Genomic DNA, 21,356 nt, shown 5'->3' on the forward strand with positions numbered 1-21,356 from the left:
TTCCTCCTCTCTCTCTGCCTGCCTCTCTGCCTGTGATCTCTGTCAAATAAATAAATAAAATCTTTTAAAAAAAAAAAAGGAGTAGTATCTCTAAAATAAAAATCTAATCATGCCACTATCTCATTTAAAACTTTTCGATGAACTATTAGAAACTAATAAATGAGTTCAGCAAGGTTTCAAGAGAAAGATAAATATGCAAAAATCAATTCTGTTTATATGCACTAGCAATGAAGAATCTTAAAATGAAATTAAGAAAACAAGTCTATAATAGCATGAAAAGGAATAAGATACTTGGAAATCAGTTTAACAAAAGAAATGTAAAACACTCTGAAACTACAAAATATTGTTTAAAGAAAAAACTCTCACTACATTTACAGTCAAATTAATTTTTTTTTAAAGATCGTTTTTTTTTAAAGATCGCCTAAAGACTATAGGCGCCCCTACAGTCAAATTAATTTTGACAAGAGTGCCAAGACACTTCAATGGGGAAAGAACTATATTTTCAGCAAATGGTACTGGGACAACTGGATATCCGCACACAAATGAAGTTGAACCCCTTCCTCACACCATACACAAAATTTTAACACAAAATGGATCAAATACCTAAATGGAGTAGCTAAAACTATAAAGCTCTTAGAAGGAAATATAGGAATATAAATCTTCATGACCTTGGATTGAGCAAAGACCTTTTAGATATGGCATCAAAAACACAATTGACAAAATAAAAAAAAGATAAAGTGGGCTTTATGAAAATTAAAAACTTCAACGGACTCCATCACCATGGAATGAGAGAAGTTTGTGCAGCTCATTTATCTGATAAGGGATTTATATCTAGAATATATAGAGAACTATTAGAACTCAACAATAAAAGTTTTTTTTTATTTGACCAATTAAAAAATGTGCAATCTGAATGGACATTTCTCCAAAGAAGAAATACAAATGTCCAATACACACATGAAAAGATTTTCAGCACCATTATCCATCAGAGGAATACAAATCAAAACCACAATGAAGTACCACTTGACACCTAAAAGAAGGGGTATGGCTAAAAAGACAGATAATAGCAAATGCCGGTGAGGATGTGGAGAAACGGAACCCTCATACATTGTTAATGAGAATATAAAAGGGGGCAGTCCCTTTGGAAAACAGTTTGGCAGTTCCTCAAAGAGTTAAAAGAGTTACCATACCCAAGAAAAGTGAAAATTAAGTCCACGCAACAACTTATATGCAGATGTTCACAACAGCATTGTTCATAACCTCCAAAAGTGCAAACAAATGAAATGTCTATCAACTGAAGAATGGATAGTTAAAATGTAGTATATGCACACATGGAATACTATTTGGCCACAAAAACAAATGAAGGACATGCTACATGGATGAACCTCAAAGAAGCCAGTTACAAAGGTCCACTGACTACATTTATAGGAAATATCCAGAATAGGCAAATCTATAGAGACAAAAAACAGATTACTGGATGCCTGGGCTGGGAGTGGGAGAAAATGAGCAGTGACCGCTAATGGGTATAACATTTCTTTTTGGGGTGATAAGAAGTTTCTAAAATTGACTGTGGTGATGGTTGCACATATCCATGAATATACTAAAAATGAACTGTATAAACTTTAATGGGTGAACTATATGATTTGTGAATTACATCCCAATAAAGCTATTAAAAAAAAACAAACTTTTAAATGACTTTCCACTGTCTACAGGATTAAAACTAAACTTTAAAGAAATACCTTACCTATCCACTGCTCTGACACCTATCGTGTGCTCCAGCCATAGGAAACTACTGGACTTGACTGAAAGTGCCATCACTTCTCAGCCCTCGTGGCCTTTGCAGATACTGTTCCATCTACTTAGAAGTCCCTCTTTCACTGTCCACCCAATGAGCTCCCACAAATCCTTCAAGCCCCAACTCCAGTTTTATTTCCTGAGACACATCTTCCCCAATCACCCTTGACAGTGCACAAGATCCCCCCCCACCCCGATCATGCGCACCCCTTCACAGTGAACACTGTGGTACATGAGTGGGCTTTGACTACAGCATTCATCAACAGTGTTCTGAAAGTACCAGTTTATACCCCTCACTAGAAAAACTGCCTTCTCTAGACTTAGGACTATACTTAACTGCTGTAGCCCCAATAACTAGTATAATGACATTTACACTCATTATGAAATAATCAAGACATCATAAAACTAATTTTGGTGTTAGTAATGTGTTCACAGTAACCAGTCCTCTGTCCCACATACGATTCCCAGTAGCATAAATTCCATCCCATATTACATTTGGAATATTAAATTTGAGTATTTACAATACCCTTTATAAAATCACTCTAATAAAACAATACCTCGTTTATTTACTGGTGAAGAAGGAAGAAAGCTTGCTGGCATAGATCTCAAACGAGAATTCTGAGTGGCTTCCAGGAACGGTTCTTTGAGGTGATCTGCAATAAATCCCATCCAACCAAATAAATGGTTTATAAAATTTCAATTTCTAATTATCACATGTTCTTATCAAGTTTAAACAAATACCTTCTATTATATGTTACATACAATATGTGCTGTATGTTATATATACTTTGTGATAAATCAAGAACTAATTATTTTATTAATACGATTGTTCATTAAGAACCTAGTTATTCAAGCTAAGGAGTGACTAAGGATTCTAAGAGAGATTTAATTTAAATAGATACAGCTGAATGAACAAAAAAGCTAAGAGTGAAGCAAATTCAGAAATGAGACAGGGAAAAAAACCACCCCCTTTCTCCCAAATGTTAACTGCCAAGTATCATATTTAACACTTAATTTACCATCACCGCCATATTCTTGGAATTACAGATGAAATATACTAGCAACCCACAAACAACAGGAGGGTATGTACAGCAGAAAAAGGGTAAGTTATAGAGAGCTCTACTTTTCTGAGCTTCAGTTTCTTCATCTGTAACATGAAATGCTTGAAAGAGCTCATCTCTGAGACACTCCCCAGTTTAAAGTTTTGTGCTCCTATCTGTATAGATAACTGTATTTTCATGCAGTTCCCATTGTAATCTGGGAATAGAGGAGCAGAATGCCTAAGCTGAAATCGTTCCATTCCCATAAGGAGAATTTCAATAACCTAATGACTATTAATATAAACTTATAAATAGTTTCCCACCATGATCTCAGGGCAGTCGGGATTGGAAAAGGCAATCTACGATAAAAGAAAAAAATGCTAAAAATATCACATTATTGACTATTTTTTTTCTTAAATGTGAATAATTCATTTTTCCTCTGAAAGCTTCAAAAATGGCTTCACTAAGTACAAATGTATTGAAATGCTGAAAATGTCATTATTAAAAATCTAAGTAAGGGGCACCTGGGAGGCGCAGTTAATTGAGCGTCCAACTATTGGTTTTGGCGCAGGTTGTAATCTCAGGGTGGTGGGATGGAGCCCTGTGTCAGGCTCCATGCTCAGCAGAGCCTGCTTAAGACTCTCTCTCCCGGGGGCGCCTGGGTGGCTCAGTGGGTTAAAGCCTCTGCTTTCAGCTCAAGTCATGGTTCCAGGGTCCTGGGATCGAGGCCCGCGTCAGGCTCTCTGCTCAGTGGGGAGCCTGCTTCCCTTCCTCTCTCTGCCTGCCTTTCTGTCTACTTGTAATCTCTGTCTGTCAAATAAATAAATTAAATCTTAAAAAAAAAAAGCATTAAAAAAAAACTCTCTCTCCCTCTCCCTCTGCCCCTCCCCATCTTACTCACACTTTCTCTCAATCTCTCTCTAAATAAATCTTTAAAAAAAATCTAAGTTAGTCCATGTATACCTTCATATCTGTTAATATTCTGTTATTAAACAGAGTGCTTTCACTTAGATTAAAAAATAACTTCAAAAATAAACAATTTTTAAACAAAATATACCCCTACCAGACAGTTTCCTATAATATCACCATTGGCAAGCAGGGTTTCCCTCCAGTTTTATCAATATTCTTTAAAAGATTTTATTTATTTATTTATTTGAGAGACAGAGATCGCAAGTAGGCAGATAGGCAGGCAGAGAGAGAGGGGGAAGCAGGCTCTCTGCTGAGCAGAGAGTCCGATGCGGGGCTCGATCCCAGGATCCTGGGATCGTGACCTGAGCCGAAAGCAGAGGCTTTAACCCACTGAGCCACCCAGGCACCCCAAATTTTATCAATATTCTTAATATTTTAATTAATACCTTAAATTTTTACTTTTCCTTACATATTCCCATTCTCAAAAAAAAAAAAAAAAAAAAAACGGCCAGAAAGCAATTTTTTAGGAGTGTTTTACAAACATGTCTGAAATTTCACAAAGCCTTTCTGTACTCAACTCCAAACTAGAAAAGATCTTGAAGATCGATTACAGCTCTCATGTTCCGAGGAGGGGATGTATGAGCCAGACATGCCTGGCCTCGACCTTGGCTCCACCACTTACTAATAGTCTATCCTTGGGGGAGCTTACTGACTCCTAGTTCCCTCATCAATAAAATGGGGATAATGATACTGCCCTATCTCAAAGGGTGACTGTGTAGATAAATGAAATCAAGTGTGTAAAGCACCTTATAGTAGATACTCAATAAATGGTAGCTACCATTTCTACAAAAGCCAAGCACTAAAGTTAAGGAAGTAGGAGAGATAGTTTAAGAATTAAGAGACCTTACATCAGTAGCCAGGCTACCTAAAAAAGCACCATTTTCCCCAATACTAATAATTATTCTGAAAACAATGATTTGATTATTAATATGAAAAAACATATAAATTATTTTCTTTTAAATTGGAGATTTTTGTATGTGCTGGTTAAACAACTCAACTCCAGCATATCTGACTGGGTGCATTTTTTACCTGCCAACCTATCTCTGGCCTAGTTTTAGTGAGAACTGGAGATGGATAGCCTTTTGTGATATTTACTTTCAGATAACAGATTACAATGTGAATGAAATCCTATTTCTTACCAGGTAATTGTGGATAAATTTTTTCAGCCATGTATTCTTTTAAGTTCCTGGGCATTTCTCCTCGAATATCAACAAGTACTCGAGTTTCATTAGATGAAATCTGGTAGATGAGAACTGGACTCGGATTGGCCAAAATAAGTTCAGCATGATTAGCTTTAAACTGTGGTGCGTTCTAGGAAAAATAAATAAATATATATATATATATATATATATATATATATTTTTTAGTAACTTTCAAATTCCAAGTTGCTTTTATTTTTCTACAATTACATTCCTATAGTACCTTCATAAGAAAGCCGACAAAATGAGATGAAACAGAAACTTTACTGGAGATCAGGTTTTTCCTGAACTTGGAAAAAAGTCCATCTGCAACAACAGTCAATGGAGCGTGGAGTTCCTACAACAAAGACAAACAATGCTCAGCTAAATGGTTAGAAATACACAGTAAAGGGACCATTCTCTTAAAATGTGCATTCTTGTAAAACAGTTACATATTTTATTGGACAATGTAATAGATGATAATGAAGATAATGCTAAAAAAGAAGCTGTTACTGGGCTCAAGTTAATGAATGACCAATCTCTAGAGACACTTCCTCTTGAGAGGACTGCCTGCCTTCCAAGCGTTACCATCCAAACCATCTGGGATTAAAGCTACACATTGATGAACAACAGGGGAAACAACTAAAATCCAAGTGTGGACCACAGAATACTGAATCTCATCACAAAGTCCAAGGACGACTCCACTGTTTATTCTAGAATTTTCTAACTTCATATAGTGTTTTCAATTAATGGCTAGCACTTAGAAGAATTTTTGTACACATGGATATAGGTCCCCATGTTATCTTGCAATCACCCCCATCAGAGTACAGTTTCTAGGTGGTAACCCTAGGGATCAGCCCAGAAACACCAACAGATTAGCCTTTCACTTTCTCTTCTCTTACTAAACCAACATGAGCAGGTACTGGCAACTATTTCACTCTGCAATTTCTGCAGAGATTCTCTTACTTTTCCCTGTCAGATTAAAACAATTGTTTGTTTATCCTAATCATTTCTTTTACGTTGAATCCTTCCTTTTATCACCTTCCAGGTCCTTTCTGTCTCTCTGCACATGTATACTTCAGTTTGATACTGCTGATCTAGTGGCACGTGTCTACAAAGCTGTTTGTACAGAGTTCTGCAGAGTTCTGACGAGCAATGTGTTGCAGTCTGAAATCACCCTGCTGCAGAGGGCTTAGAGAAAACTCCATCTATCAGACGAGTGAATCGGTGAGCCTACTTTTCAAAGGAGTAGGAGAAAAAGGAGGAAAAACATGTCTTAGGAAGAACTAACATTGGCTATCTCTCACCTTGATGTCCCCGGTTTCTTTATCCCTGTACTGAACTCCTATCACTGCATCATCTTCTTCTAGTAACTGTAGCACGATGCCTTCAATAAACTTTGTACTAAAGGATAAGCAGAAAGAAATTATACAATAGCACACTTGAACAATTTAAATAAGGAATGACAAATTCCTGGGGCACCTGGGTGGCTCAGTGGGTTAAGCCGCTGCCTCCGGCTCAGGTCATGATCTCAGGGTCCTGGGATCGAGCCCCGCATCAGGCTCTCTGCTCGGCAAGGAGCCTGCTTCCTCCTCTCTCTCTGCCTGCCTCTCTGCCTGCTTGTGATCTCTGTCTGTCAAATAAATAAATTTAAAAAAAAAAAAAAAAAAAAAAAGGAATGACAAATTCCTTATTCCTTATCTCCAGTGTACACACATGTACGTAGGGAAGGTCTGGAATGACAAAATGCAAAAACATCATTTATGGACTTTGGAAGTAAGTGTGGTTTTTATTTTCTAACTTCTTGAAGTTAAATACATATATACTGATGTAATGATTTTTAAAAGTAACACGAGATTTTTACCTCATTTCATTAAGAAAAATTAATGATTTTTAAAAGTAACACGAGATTTTTACCTCATTTCATTAAGAAAATACATTTCATTAAGAAGTTAAATACATATATACTGATGTAATGATTTTTAAAAGTAACACGAGATTTTTACCTCATTTCATTAAGAAAAATACACCACACAAATTCATACACAGATGGGAAAATATTGAACTGGGAGCTTATCCACCAAATTACTCAGAATAATTACTTCTAGTCAAAAGAATCATGGATAAATTTTACAATCTTTGTATTTGCGTGTATTTTCCCATGTTTCCACAATGAACACATTCTACTTCCACAGATAATCAAAATCTCAGTCCTAAGGGTAAGTCCACTCACACCTTTACCTGCTTTCTCAACACTTCTGCCCTTGCTAATGAGATGAGGGTTCTCATGTGCAAAACATCCTCAATTATAGTGCTTAAGGGCTCGGGGCAAATAGAAGTTAATAATTAAGAGAAGAGCCAGTCCTGTCCAACTAGGGTTTTTCCCTTGAAGTCTGTTTGTTCTGACTTTTAACAGAAAATACGGTAAGCACAAACCCCAACTCCCAAATAGTTAGAAGAAGACTCAAACCTCAGTTGCAACTGTATCCTTTAAATTACAACAACATAATAAAACTACACAGTGTATTCAGTCAAAGGAAAAATCTCGATAGTTCTGTCGTTTAAATGGAAATTCTCTACATGATATTGTCAACAAAGGGAAGGCAGATCTAACATTCTTGTAACTTAACAGTTTACTTTAGAACACCTATGCTCTAGCCCCTACCCAAACACTTATGACAATTTATGAAATAATATTTGTGCAAAGGCCAAGTTCAAATGTGTTTCTTTAACATTCTATATCTGAGTAGTCTTACTTGGGCTCTGCCATAGCTGCTTTCCGGAGACCCATTATGAATCTTCCATGATGGAAAGCTCTTCCGCTCCGCACCTGACTGTTTTCTGACAGAGGAAAAGGAATCTGAACTTCTGATTTGCTTTCCTGATCATGAATTATGTAGCCATCTACCACCTGGGCATCAATACCTTCCACTGCATCTGCAAAACAATTCAGGGCAAAAAAATCAATTCTGTTAACATGCTCAGAGTTCTAAGGATAAGGAGGCATCAAAAATGAGTTTCTGTCTTCATAATGCAATGAAACCATTTTGACAACGGGACATTATTATAACTATTTCAGAAATTTTAATGTGTCTGGAAGACAACCGTCTTAGCAAATCTGTAATACCACAAAAGATTAATATTTATATATAAAATGTATTCATTAAATTCCATAGGAAAAATATTAAGACCCTCGTAATAATGGCTGAAAAGTTTATGTGTATTCACGTGAAGCGATACAGAAATATTGAACACAGCAGAGAAATGTTCAAAACCTGATTTTTAAAAAATCAGTGAAATAAATTAAAACAGTAAGATATAAAATCTATCAAAATTGCTGGTGAGATTGTAATAAAACTGATAAATTTACTGGTCATACTGTAAACTAAAAACATTTTAGAAAGTAACTATAGCACTAATTATCAAGAACCAAAAAGAAATTACAACCTTTGATATAATAATCTTAAATCTTGTAAATCTTCATCTATTGTTCATCCTAAAGATATAATTTTTTATAATCTTTAAAGTTATATGCAAAAATAAGTTCACTATAGTGTTATCTCTAATAAAGAATAACTGAAAACAACCTAAATATTTATCTAAATTAGAAAGATAGAGTACGTTATGAAATATCAATTGAGAACATACCATACATAGGCCTAAAATCATAATGGATAGTATATTAAGCTGAAGTACATTAGAATAATGAAAGAAATAGATGAAAGAAAATCTTCAGAAACACTTCTATCACACATCTAGGCTATGATCAAAATAAATTTGTTTTCTGATATTCTTTTTAATTGTACTTAAAGTCCACACAGACACAAGCTGGATGAATATTGTACATATCTGACCCAAAATCAAAACTAGTTAGTTTTTCAGTATGGTTCACAAATTATTACAGTTAAAATTCAGTCAGAGGTTCAGTACACAGACATCTTAAAAGCTGCCAGTTAACAGTGTGTTTGGTTTGGATCTCAGCGAATTGCCAGTTGTTTCTGACCTAAATATTTGAAACCCATCTGGTATTTCTATATTGCTTTGTCCAGCTACTGAGACAGTTTTGTTTTTCTTAACCCATAGCTGTATTACAGAAGTACTTGAAATGTTCAAAGATTTTATTCATTTATTTGAGAGAGAGAGTGAAAGAGAGAGAGCATGAAAAGGGGAAGGGAGGGAGAATCAGACTCCCCACTGAGCAGAAGAAAGCCTGACATGGGACTCAATCCTGGGACTCAAGGATCATGAACTGAGCCGAAGGCAGTTGCCCAGCCGACTGAGCCACCCAGGCACCCCAGTACTTGAAATGTTTAAATTGGCCAATTTTAGGACACACCAGAAAATGTAAAAAGTACAGTAGCACAGCAAAACTTTTCCTTGGGTAAACTAACTTAAGATAAGCTAAATAAGGTCTAATTTAAGATTTCTTAATATCTATCTGTCTCTATCTCGACTTTATTGATAAAATCAAATATAGCCCACTTTGAACACTTTTACTTTCTTAAGCAGACAAAAGGACAGTACCCTACACTTCAATGAAATTCATGCTTAAAAACTCATGCTTAAATACTAGATGTTAACATTGAAGCCAGTGACATAACTTAGAGCTATCACCATCTATTAATCGTAAAGCTCCACACTTAAGATACTAGGACTACTGGTCAACATATCAGATAAGGTGAAATGGAAAACATTCTTCCACATTAAAAAATGCAGAATTGCCTGCTATAAACAGGCAAATTAAAAAAACAAAACTAGCAATGGAAAAAACAAGAAACAAAAAACCACCTATGCTAAAAATGGAAAGCAAATTCAAAGTCAAACTAGTGAGCAAGTTTTAAAGGCAACAGCGTAAGAGCATCAGAACCACAAGCCTAAATGACTGGAGTTTTAAGGACCGCTCCTGAATACGAGGTAGGGGTTCCCCATGGCCAGGGACAATGAAACTTAGCACCATTCATAAATTTCTTGTCAATAAAATAGAAACCACAAAAACTCAATTCAGTGTCCTGAGATATGGCATGGAATCCAGACATACCTTTGCGCCATGACCTGGTATAAAGTCTGAACCTCAAACAGTATACAGTGCATAATAAAATAGGTATCATTTATGAAAGCCCAAATATAAACCAGAATCAAAGAATAAATATAACAAAAGACCTAGATGCATGAAACTTTACTTAAATGCATTAAAGACCTAACTGAATGGAGAGTATACCACATTCATGGATAGGAAGTCCAAATCAATTATTTCAAAACTGAGGTATAGATTCAGTGCTAGTTCAGTCATAATCTTGACAGACTTTTTTTTTTTAATCTAATTCTAAATTATATATAGAAAACAAAACACCAAGAAAAGCCAAAATAATCCCAAAGAAAACAAGATGGGAAGGAAATTCCTCACTAGATATTAAGATTTAATATAAAATTATAGCATTTAAATTATAATGTATTAATTTTAAGAATTCTAGATATTAAGCTTAAGCCATAGGGCAATCAATTATTTTTTTTTAAGATTTTATTTTTTTATTTACTTATTGACAGACAGAAATCACAAGTAGACAGAGAGGCAGGCGGGGGGTGGTGGGGGAAAGCAGGCTCCATGCTGAGCAGAGAGCCCGATGTGGGGTTTGATCCCAGGACCCTGGGATCATGACCGGAGCTGAAGGCAGAGGCTTTAACCCACTGAGCCACCCAGGCGCCCCAGGGCAATCATTAAAAACCCATATTCAGGGGGAACCTGGATGGCTCAGTTGGTTAAGCATTCAACTCTTGATTTCAGCTCAGGTATGATCTCAGAGTCCTGAGATCAAACCCTGCATTAGGTTCCATGCTCAGTATGGAGTCTACTTGGAATTCTCTCCCTCCCTTTCCCTCTGTCCCTCCACCTGCTCATGCACTAAATAAATAAATAAATAAATAAAATCTTTTTTAAATTTTAAAAATAAATAAAAACTCATACTCAGGAAGGATAAATCCATATTATATTAAAAATCCATACTCGAGGGGCACCTGGATGGCTCAGTGGGTTAAAGCCTCTGCCTTCGGCTCGGGTCATAATCCCAGGGTCCTGGGATCGAGCCCCGCATTGGGCTCTCTGCTCAGTGGGGAGCCTGCTTCCACCTCTCTCTCTCTGCCTGCCTCTCAGCCTACTTGTGATCTCTGTCAAATAAATAAATAAAAATCTTAAAAAAAAAAAACAAAATCCATACTCGAGGGATGCCTGGGTGGCTCAGTCAGTTAAACGTCTGCCTTCACCTCAGATCATGCTCCCAGGCTCCTTGCTCAACAGCCTACTTCCTCTGCCTGCTCTGCCTGCTGCTCCCCCTGCTTGTGTGCTCGCTCTCTCTCTCTCTCTCTCTCTCTTTCTCTGACAAATAAATAAATAAAATCTTTAAAAACAAAATCCATACTCCAGAAAGTAACTATACCAATTGTTCCTTTATCCACATCTCATACCTCAGGGGAAATGAATAGCATAGTAAATGTTAATGAGGACTCTTATTTTTCTTTTAAAGATTTTATTTATTCGTTTGACAGAGATCACAAGTAGGCAGAGAGACAGGCAGAGAGAGAGGAAGGGAAGCAGGCTGCCTGCCAAGCAGAGAGCTCGACGTGGGGCTGGATCCCAGGACCCCGGGATCATGACCTGAGCCAAAGGCAGAGGCTTTAACCCACTGAACCACCCAGGCACCCCTGAGGACTCTTATTTTTGATATTAAAGTTACTCATTGTATGTGGACTGGCTAAAATACTTCAGAGATGCTCCTTACTCTTGCATAAACTACATATAAAAATCCACTAAGGCTTGTTACTACAATCTCGATGATGTGCCCTGAAGTTAGATCTCTAAATGATTCTATGTAGAGCCATTACTTGGAGAGCATTTCTGGTTGCCAGATGTTCAACCATAAAAGTAACCAAGTCCTGCTCAGGATATTGCCACATCCTCAAGTGAACCTCTCAAGTAAGGTGGAGATTAAGAAACCTAAAAGGACAGAGATGGAATGTCCTTTCTTCATAAAGCACTCTTTCCACTTGGGTCCTAGACCCTGTGGGCTTTTGCTTTTCCTCTGCACTTCCTCAGTTCCATCTTTTTGATTCCCACTCACCTCACTGATATCTATGCATCAGAGCACCCCAGGGTTCAGTCCTGGACCTCTCCTGGTAATGTCCTCAAGTCTTATTTAAATGCCATGACTCGGGGCGCCTGGGTGGCTCAGTGGGTTAAGCCGCTGCCTTCGGCTCAGGTCATGATCTCAGGGTCCTGGGATCGAGTCCCACATCGGGCTCTCTGCTCAGCAGGGAGCCTGCTTCCCTCTCTCTCTCTGCCTGCCTCTCTGTCTACTTGTGATCTCTCTCTGTCAAATAAATAAATAAAATCTTTAAAAAAAATAAAAATAAAAAAAATAAATAAATGCCATGACTCCTCTTTCTCTCATACCTAACACCTGATTCATCAGCAAGTCCTCCTGACTCTTCCTTCAAAAGGCATTTCCAGAATATTACCACTATCCTCCTGTCTACCACTATGACCGTGTTCCAAGCCATCAATTCCCACTGATTCTGCAATAGCCTCCAAAGAGGTCCCCCTGCTTCCATCTTGGCCACTTTATGATCTACTCTTTTTTCCTACAGAATAACACGAATACTTCTAAATAATATTTTTAACCACACTTCTAATAGGTGAGATTGAGGGGCATCTGGGGGGCTCAGTGGGTTAAAGCCTCTGCCTTCAGCTCAGGTCATGATCCCAGGGTCCTGGGATCGAGCCCCACATCGGGCTCTCTGCTCAGCAGGAAGCCTGCTTCTCTCTCTCTCTTCTGACCTCTCTGCCTACTTGTGATCTCTGTCTGTCAAATAAATAAAAATCTTTAAAAATAAATAAATAAATAAAATATGAAATTGATTAACTCCTCTTCTTAAAATTCTCCAATGGCTTCCCTTTGAACATAAGCCAAATCCACATAGCAGGCTACAAAATACTAGAGACTCAGCCCCCATGATCTGACCATTATTTACCCCTTCTCCCCTTAACTCACACAACTCCAGTTAACACTATTCTCGCTCTTCACTCTTCAAAGAATTTGTGTCTGCACGACCCTGAGATCATGACCTGAGCCGAAATCAAGAGTCAGACCAATCAATTAACCAACTAAGCCACCCAGGCGCCCCCAAAACACACCTTCTTTATCCTCACATCTACATCTCGTTACTGCCCTATTTCTGTTTTCTGTTACAGAAAAACTCAAGAGTGCTTTTCTAGTCTCAAATTTTAACTCCCACTCAACTTCAGTCTAGGTTTTATCCCCACGACTCTGCTGAAATATCTTGTCAATGTCACAAGCAACCTCCAAATTGCCAAATCCCACGGTCATTTTTCTATACTCATCTCACCTGAGGCTTCATTAACAAAGCATGATGTAACTGTCCTCCCCTTTCTTGACACATAACCATTCCCGCCTACTAGAAAAACTCTCTCATGTATTAAATGGCACCAAATCCCCTGGCTTTCTTCTAGCATTCTGCCAGCTGCCTCTCAGACTCTTTTTCAGGCTTTTCTTCTTCTGCCTGAGCCTTAAACAGCAGTTTCCCAAGACTTGGTTTATTCTGTCTTCTCTTTTCTCCCTACATGCTCTCAATCATTTATTGTGGCTTTTAAATACTACAAATAAGCTGATACTTCTGAAATTTCTAACTCTAGCCAGCCCAAACCACTCCTCTGCGCTGGAGAGTCATATATTCAGCTTAACTTCTCCACTTTGGTATCTCAACATGTCCTGCAAATTATCCCCAGTGCCTGTTCCTCTCTAGGTCTTCTTATCAGCAAGTGATACCACCATCTATCAGCTGTTCAAACCAAAACCTATGAATCACTTTTAATACCTCCATCTCCCTCACATCTCACATCAATCCCATAGCAAGTCATGCCGTTTCTCTCTCTTCATTTTAACATCAGTCTGTCCACTTCTCTTTATATCCTCTGCTACCATGCTAGCCCAAACCACCGTCATCTGCCATTTGAACTTAGCAATGAGCTCCCACTAGACTCTGCATTGACTCTTGCTACCCCACTGCCACAATCCTACAGTCTATTTGCCACATTTTATCCACATATTCTTTTAAAACAGCATTCTACCAACTGCAGGGTGTGACTCAATGGTAAATGAATGAACTAAATGAAATGTACTTCAACTTGTGAACCATGTACTTGGGTAGAATCACAAGGATTTAAAAAGTAAAATGAAACAAACTTCAGCCAAATATATGTATGTATGTGCAGGGTCAGAATGTAAAATGTGTTTCTTATTGTGAGTAGGCGTCTAACGTTTGAAGCCACTTTATACAGGCAGAAACCAGGTCACCGCCACACTCCTGCTCCACCGACTGCAGAGCCTTCATGATGTGGCTGCTGCCTCTCTCTCCATCCTTAATCTCAAGCCATTCTCCCTTCCCCATCACCCAATACTTCATAGCTACACTGCTCTCCTTTTCAGCTCCTTGAATAAAACAGCAATTACTTACATAGTGCCAATCATATACCAGACACTGTTCTGAGTGCTTTGTGTATATGACTTCATTTTATCCTCATAATAATCTAGGAGGCAAGGACTCATATAAAATGCCCATTTTACAGATGAAGAAACTGGTACATAACAGGTTGAATAACTTAGCCAAGGATATATAGCTTTTTTTTTTTTTTTTTTTTTTTTAAGATTTTTTTTTTTTTTTTTTGAGAGAGAGACAGTGAGAGAGAGCATGAGCGAGGAGAAGGTCAGAGAGAGAAGCAGACTCCCCGCGTAGCCGGGAGCCCGATGCGGGACTCGATCCCGGGACTCCAGGATCATGACCCGAGCTGAAGGCAGTCGTCCAACCAACTGAGCCACCCAGGCGTCCCGATATACGGCTTTTTAAGCTCCTGAGCTGGTATTCAACCCCACGCAATCTAGTTCCAGAATCAATGCTCATAATTCCCACACCATCCTGCCTACCACATGAGCCAAGCAAGCTCTTCCTCAGTTCAGAGCACAAGCGTATTTTGTACTCTGACCCTTAAGAGGGGCCAGTGAATCTGTCTCATTCACCAGTACATCCTTGGTACCAAGTCCAACACCCCAGACAGAGTAGACAGTGAATAAGTATTCCCGAAATGAATAGTTTGTGTTTAAAAATCAATGGTTTAACAGATGATACTTAAATAAAAGATTCTATAAAGGACACATAATATGTACCTTACCAGGGATAGTTCCCTTCACCTTTCACTAAACTTCACGCCTTCATTCTAGTTTTCTAATCTTTAATTTTGACCATTTCTGTTTTTTAGCCACTTTACTGTATCTCTTCATACACTAAAGCCTTATTCTTTGCTCTCATTTTCATGCAGATCTGTTGGTAAATAGGAACTTTCAGAAATGTAAATAAATTGTAATACCTTTTTTACCAGTTAAAGGATAGTCTAAAGTGAAGAGTGCTTGCTTATACCACATAGCTCCTAAAAATTAATATAAACCTACCTTCAAGATCAAGGTCTTGGAGGACATGATAACCACCCGGCTGCAGAAATTCTCCAACTATCCTGTCGGGCTCTTTTAAATCTCTCTCAATTACTGTCACCTTTCTTCCATCTCTGGAAAGCATGGCTGCCAAAGCAGAGCCAACTACACCAGATCCCACAATGATAACTTCGGGATCATTCTGAAAAGATACTGAAGAGGCAGCTGCTCCTATGAAGGTTGTTTCCGAAATATTGATTCCTTTTTTGTGCTGTTTAAAAAAAAAAAAAAAGTTAATTATATATCCACACCTGCTATCCTTAAATCATGCTACTACTATATCGAGACTCTGGACTTCCCCATCTTGGGCAAAAGGTACATCTTATTATCAAACCAAATGCACTATATATTTAAATCCGGATCATATATAAAAATGACAGATATCAAAATATTTAGTTAAATAAAAATGTATAATTATGTCCCAATAAAATTAAATATATCTTCTATTTTTCCACATATATTTAGAAAATGCTATTATACAGCCATATTTAGAAATCCACACCAGGCTAAATATAAATTATGTTTACAAGGGGCTCTGAAGACTTATTATAGGGAAAATTCTGTCATTAATTACTCAATTCTTCAAGTACATTCTAAGCATCTACCAGATGAAGATCACATACAGCTTCTATTTCGACTTCATATTGCAAACTATTCAGCACTTTTTACATGTTTCCACTATTTATTTTTATTTTCTCCTTCTGGATTTTCATCTGAAAAAAATCTATCTCACCCTAACAATTCCTTTTATATAACAAGAAGACTGTCAAATCCTGGCTATTAATCTATTAATTGAGAATTATTTAACTCAAGAGAATTCTGAAAAGACAAAATAATTCCTCCTGTCCCTTGGGATTTGACCCATTCATATTTGAGTCCTTAACATATAAGAATATATTTAATTTGACCCATCTTGACACTCTAAGAGAGCCTAGCCAAACGGTTGGTCCATTTAGTTATAAACATCAAACCTATCACTAGTTGGGCTGATGATGAAAACTTTAGTCATAAGATGATGAAAAAGTCCTATTTTGAGAGATTTATGCCCACTCAGAGTAACAGTGCCTGTTGGGTTTTTTAACATGAATAACTCAGGGTTAAAATAAGTTTTTTTCTTGATATGTAGGTTGACAAATACAAATACATTTCAGATACAAAATTGCAAGGAACAATCTTCTTTGAGTTCTCTGGCCGTATTGATTAAGATAAGCCCAAATGCCATTTTGAAGGGATTTTAACAGAAGACCTGAGGCAAAAAGGAAGGAAATAAAATCTAAAATCTTTTAAAACTTTGATTCTCTGTGATTTTAATATGTATCCAGTCTTCCTTCACTCAGCAGGGACTGGGGCCTTGTCCATTCCATTTTTTTAATAATTTCTCTTAGAGAAATTACCTTTTGTCCTTAAGACAAGAGTCTCCTCTTCCTATAAGTATTTCTTAATGGCCAGCATAACTGACTATATTTAAACTACTGTTCTGAAAGCAAGATAAGCCCTCTTTGCATCTTAGCCACTTCTTAACTAGTTTTTCTTCCTCAGTTTTCCCTGTTAAACACACACACACACACCGTCCTGAAAGGGGAGTTTAGTTAGTTAAGTCATCCAGACAATGGTCAGTAAAAGCACTAATGGGAAATTAGCACTCGATGAGAGTCCACCAAGTCCCTGATGTTTAGGAATAAGCAGAAAGCCTGAAGCATTCACAAAATGGAACCAATCATTGATTGCTGGCAATCCAATTCTCCCTTCCCCAAAATGTCTCAACATCACACGATATAGCATTCCAGGCACCTACACTAGTGCTCAGCGGCCTTGGCAAACAAAAGTTACCTCAGATAACACCAAAGATTTCAAACTGAGATTAAGATTCCCTCTCCCTCCTTTGCTGCTGCTCCAAGCCATACCCACCATTACTACTGCTCAAAGCACTAGTCAAAAGGTTCCCAACATGTTATATCTAGAAGTACACTACCTTTAGACTAATAAGAGCTACTATTTACTAGTCAGTTACTAATAAGAGCTACCATTTACTAGTCAGTTACGGGCCACATCACATCATTTAATTCCTTAGCTAAGAGCAAGACTGGTGCCACCCCGGTCTAATAGAAGAGGTAACTGACTCTTACAGAAACGAAGGTCTTGCCAAAGGTCTGAGCCAGAAGTGGTGGGGCAAAAATTCTAATTCAAGTCCTCCCTTCTACAAACCTTGCTAATCTGTACTGTGGATATAGGAAAATAAAGTAGCTCTGGAACCCTCAAGGAGTAAACTACTTTTTTAGGCCACTCGTCGTAACTTGGAATAATCATCACCCCTCACTTGGTTTCCTACTCCAGTCTCTCACCGGACAGCCCCGCTACCATTCTCCTGCCCCTGCCGGGTATCCACTCTCATACCAACTGGAAATGCTTTCTAGAGTTAACATCAAGTATTGTTACTCCCTTGCTTAAAATCCTCCAGTGCTCTCAGGGAAAAAGTCCAAACACCCACGGCCAACAGGACCTAAATGTTCCAGCTTTGAAGCCAGATCTCTCCTCCCCCATCTACCATTGTTGTCCTCTGCTGTCTTTGCAGAAGGCCTCACGTCCCCTGTGATTGAAGTCTGGCCTCAGAATTAGGAATGTGCCTGAACTGGGGACCTTAGTCAAGTATCCACATGACCTGGAACATTAAAGTACTAATTTACTCAAGGCCCCACTGACAGCGAAAGAGGAGGGGATTTTGCCCAAGACTTTTAAAAATGCTGAACTAATTTTTACTCCACCAGCCTTCCGAAGTGTTCTTTCTGTTACTCTCCCTGCCAGCTGTCATTTATAAGGACAGGACTTAACCCGCAGCCGCTCTCATTCTCCTCAGGTACAAATACAAGGATTTCAGTAAAACACTTTTTCCCAAAAAGTGATTCTGTCCTCCTTCAAAATGAAATTCTAACATTTCGTTTCCCCTTTCATAATCAAATCAATTTCGAATAGCACTGGCTCAACCAACACTAAATGAAACAAATCTTTTCAATCACTCCTAACAGTGGCAAAAATGTAGCCAAGGAACAGTCAAGAGCTTAAAAACAAAACGGAACAAAAGGCACAATTAAAGGAGAATTTACCATAACCAGATTATCTATATTGCTGCCTTCTGGCCTTAGCGCAGACGAAAATTTACATTTGAGTGACCCCAACCCTAATTTTAAAAAGAACACCCCCACTCATTTGCCTACTTAAAATTCCACCTACCCTCCTAGACCCAAGTTGCTCTTTATTTTCTGATCCCGGGGGCGACTTGGCCCAGAAGAAGCCAATAAGAGGCAAGGCCGACAGAATATCTGAGAAGAGCGCGAACTGGGAGCCGCTCTGCTGGCGCCCCAGGAGGGCTCCGCTCCGGTAGCGATAGCGGTAGGAGAGCACCAGGCCCAGAGACAGGAACACGAGCACGCACAGCAACAGCTCCTTGTTGGCAAAAGAGACGAAGTCTCCGCATTTCTTGTAAAAATATGTGAAAGTGGCAATGCCCAAGAAGGTCCACATCGTTCAAAGGCTCCTCCGGTGCTCCCGGGTCAAAGCTAAGATCCTCTTTTTCTCTGTAGGGTTTTGGTGACTCGAGGATTTCCCCAAAATGTGTCACCAAAGGGAGCACGAGGAATTGGCCAACCTCCAGCAAACACCGTCACAGGATTACAATTCAAATCAGAGGGCTCTACAAAATCATATCAAGTTGGTATCAAAGTACGGAAAGAAGGGAAAGTTGTCCAGACTTAGAAAGCAGTATTAAAAAAATCGCCTGCTCCAACAGCTCCCGGCCAGGCTCTCCTCTTCCCAGCAATCCATGTATTTCTTCTGGACGGGCTTCTCCAGGGTTGCTGCTGGTGGCGTCTCCAAGGCCGCTGTGGGCTCGCCGTGCAGGAGAACCGTCCTCGCCCACCTGCAGCAGGTGCCCTTTCAGAAGCGGATGAGGAGACCAAAGAAACGTCTGGGCGCGGCCTGGCGGGGAAGCGGAGCGCGGAGAGATGCCTCCCCGCGCCCGGCCTGCCTCTTCCCACCGCGGACGGCCTCGGACTCGAGACTGCGACCCCCGCGCACACAAGCGCGGCCGCTCCGCAGAAGCTCCGAGTCACCAGCCCCCGAACCTTACAGTCCGCGCCTCCGTTTCCCCGCGGGTGAACGGTGGTCCCCACGGAGCTTCCTCAGAGGGCGGCGGCTCCTGACAGTCTCCTCGCTAGCAACCTTCGCGGGCTGCCGCTGCCCTCCCGGACCCGGTGCTTCCGCAGTAACCAGAGTAACCACCACGCGTCCTCTGCTCGCCTCTTGCCCCAGCACGCTGGGACCGTCCAGGGGCTCCGCCCAGGCGAGGACCAGCAGGCGGGGCGCCAGGGCGCGATCCCGCCCCGCCCTGCGCGCCCGGGCGCCCGCCCCGCCCACCGCCGCCGCTAGCCAATCAGAGCGCACACCGCGCGGTAGGCCGAGATGGCGCTATGCCGCGTTTGACCAATCGCGGGCAGCGCGGCCCGCGCGGCGTCGCCGGGTGAGGCGCTAGGGCGATGTTGCGTGGTGTGGGGTGGGGGCATGGGGTGTGGGGTGGGGGCATGGGGTGTGGGCCTGCTGCCAGGTGGGCGGATGGGAGGGCGCTCGCCGGCTGCGAGGGATGGAGGGGGCGGAGGGGGTCGTTCCCTGCGTCCCGCGGTCCGATTACCCGCCGCAGCCCGGGTCGCTGGGGTCCTGCGGGGGAGGAGGTGGAGCTTGTTCCGAGGAAATCGCTGCCGGGAGTAACGCCGCCTACTATCGGACCGGGGCCAGTCATCCCGTGAACGTTTTTGAGCGCTTACTGCGAGGCTGGGGAATCCCAGAGATGAATCAGACACAGCCTTTCTGTCCCCAGCCGAGTGTGTGAAGAGGGCAGTGGAGACCGGCGCGTGGAGAACGTGACACATTGACATTGTCAACTTTCCTTTCTTCATTTTATACTTTTTTGGTACAAACTGAGCAATTCCTTTTTCATCAGTGTTTTTGTTTGTAACACGTTGTATCAAAACCCTCAGGGGCACCTGGGTGGCTCGGATTATGATCCCGGAGTCCTGGGATCCAATCCCATGTCGGGCTCCCTGCTTGGTGTGAAGCCTGCTTCTCCCTCTCCCACTCCCGCTGCTTGTGTTCCTGCTCTTCCTCTCTCTCTGTCAATAAATAAATAAATGTTAAAAAAAAAAACCCTCGAGAGTTACTTGCTCACCATTCCTCCAGTCCATAAACTTTTTTGCTTGTTTGTTTATTTATTTGACAGACAGAGATCACAAGTAGGCAGAGAGGCAGGCAGAGAGAGAGGAGGAAGCAAGCTCCCTGCTGAGCAGAGAGCCTCCCAGGACTCTGGGATCATGACCTGAACTGAAGGCAGAGGCTTTAACCCACTGAGCCACCCAGGCGCCCCCCATAAACTTTTTAATGCCAGTCATTTAATTATTCTGCATCCCCTCAGTGCTTATGTAATCTTTTGCAAATTCTAGCTGGAATTTGGAACTGTGTTTTCATTTTCCTTTTCTTCTTGAATACTCTCTCATAAAGCCATAGAGTACAGACATCAGTGCAATTCAGTGTAATCAGTGTGTGTCAAGTGTCTACTTTGTGTCAGGTTCTGTGGTTGGTGTTGGGAGTAAAGCAATGAACAGAGCAGACATAGTACCTATCACGTGGGGGTTCAGTTTCATGGAGAAGACAGCAGCATACAGGTAATTAAGGATGTGATATGTGTCCAAAAAAGAGCAAGTACATGTTGCACTGGAGCGTGAGAAGATCTAAACAAACCTAGGGGTCAAGGAAGGTCTCCCAGAGGAAGTTATGTTTAA

The 21,356-nt window shown here is 40.2% G+C and overlaps 1 protein-coding gene across 1 annotated transcript in view; it reads right to left on the reverse strand.

Annotated features, from left to right (window-relative positions):
- LOC111146730 (squalene epoxidase) overlaps window positions 1–19,564 on the reverse strand; it is a 24,892-nt gene extending 5,328 nt beyond the window's left edge. The window contains exons 1-7 of the mRNA XM_022502409.1: window positions 18,760–19,564; window positions 15,493–15,742; window positions 7,735–7,915; window positions 6,286–6,382; window positions 5,223–5,336; window positions 4,940–5,111; window positions 2,349–2,444 (exon numbers count right to left, since the gene is read on the reverse strand). Coding sequence (XP_022358117.1) covers window positions 2,349–2,444; window positions 4,940–5,111; window positions 5,223–5,336; window positions 6,286–6,382; window positions 7,735–7,915; window positions 15,493–15,742; window positions 18,760–19,050 — 1,201 coding nt within the window. The 5' untranslated portion in view covers window positions 19,051–19,564. The remainder of the gene's footprint in view (window positions 1–2,348; window positions 2,445–4,939; window positions 5,112–5,222; window positions 5,337–6,285; window positions 6,383–7,734; window positions 7,916–15,492; window positions 15,743–18,759) is intronic.
- Between the last annotated feature and the right edge of the window lie 1,792 nt (window positions 19,565–21,356).

The sequence above is a fragment of the Enhydra lutris genome, unplaced genomic scaffold (genome assembly GCF_002288905.1).
Source record: "Enhydra lutris kenyoni isolate GAN:26980312 unplaced genomic scaffold, ASM228890v2 scaffoldscaffold14, whole genome shotgun sequence".
NCBI lineage: Eukaryota > Metazoa > Chordata > Mammalia > Carnivora > Mustelidae > Enhydra > Enhydra lutris.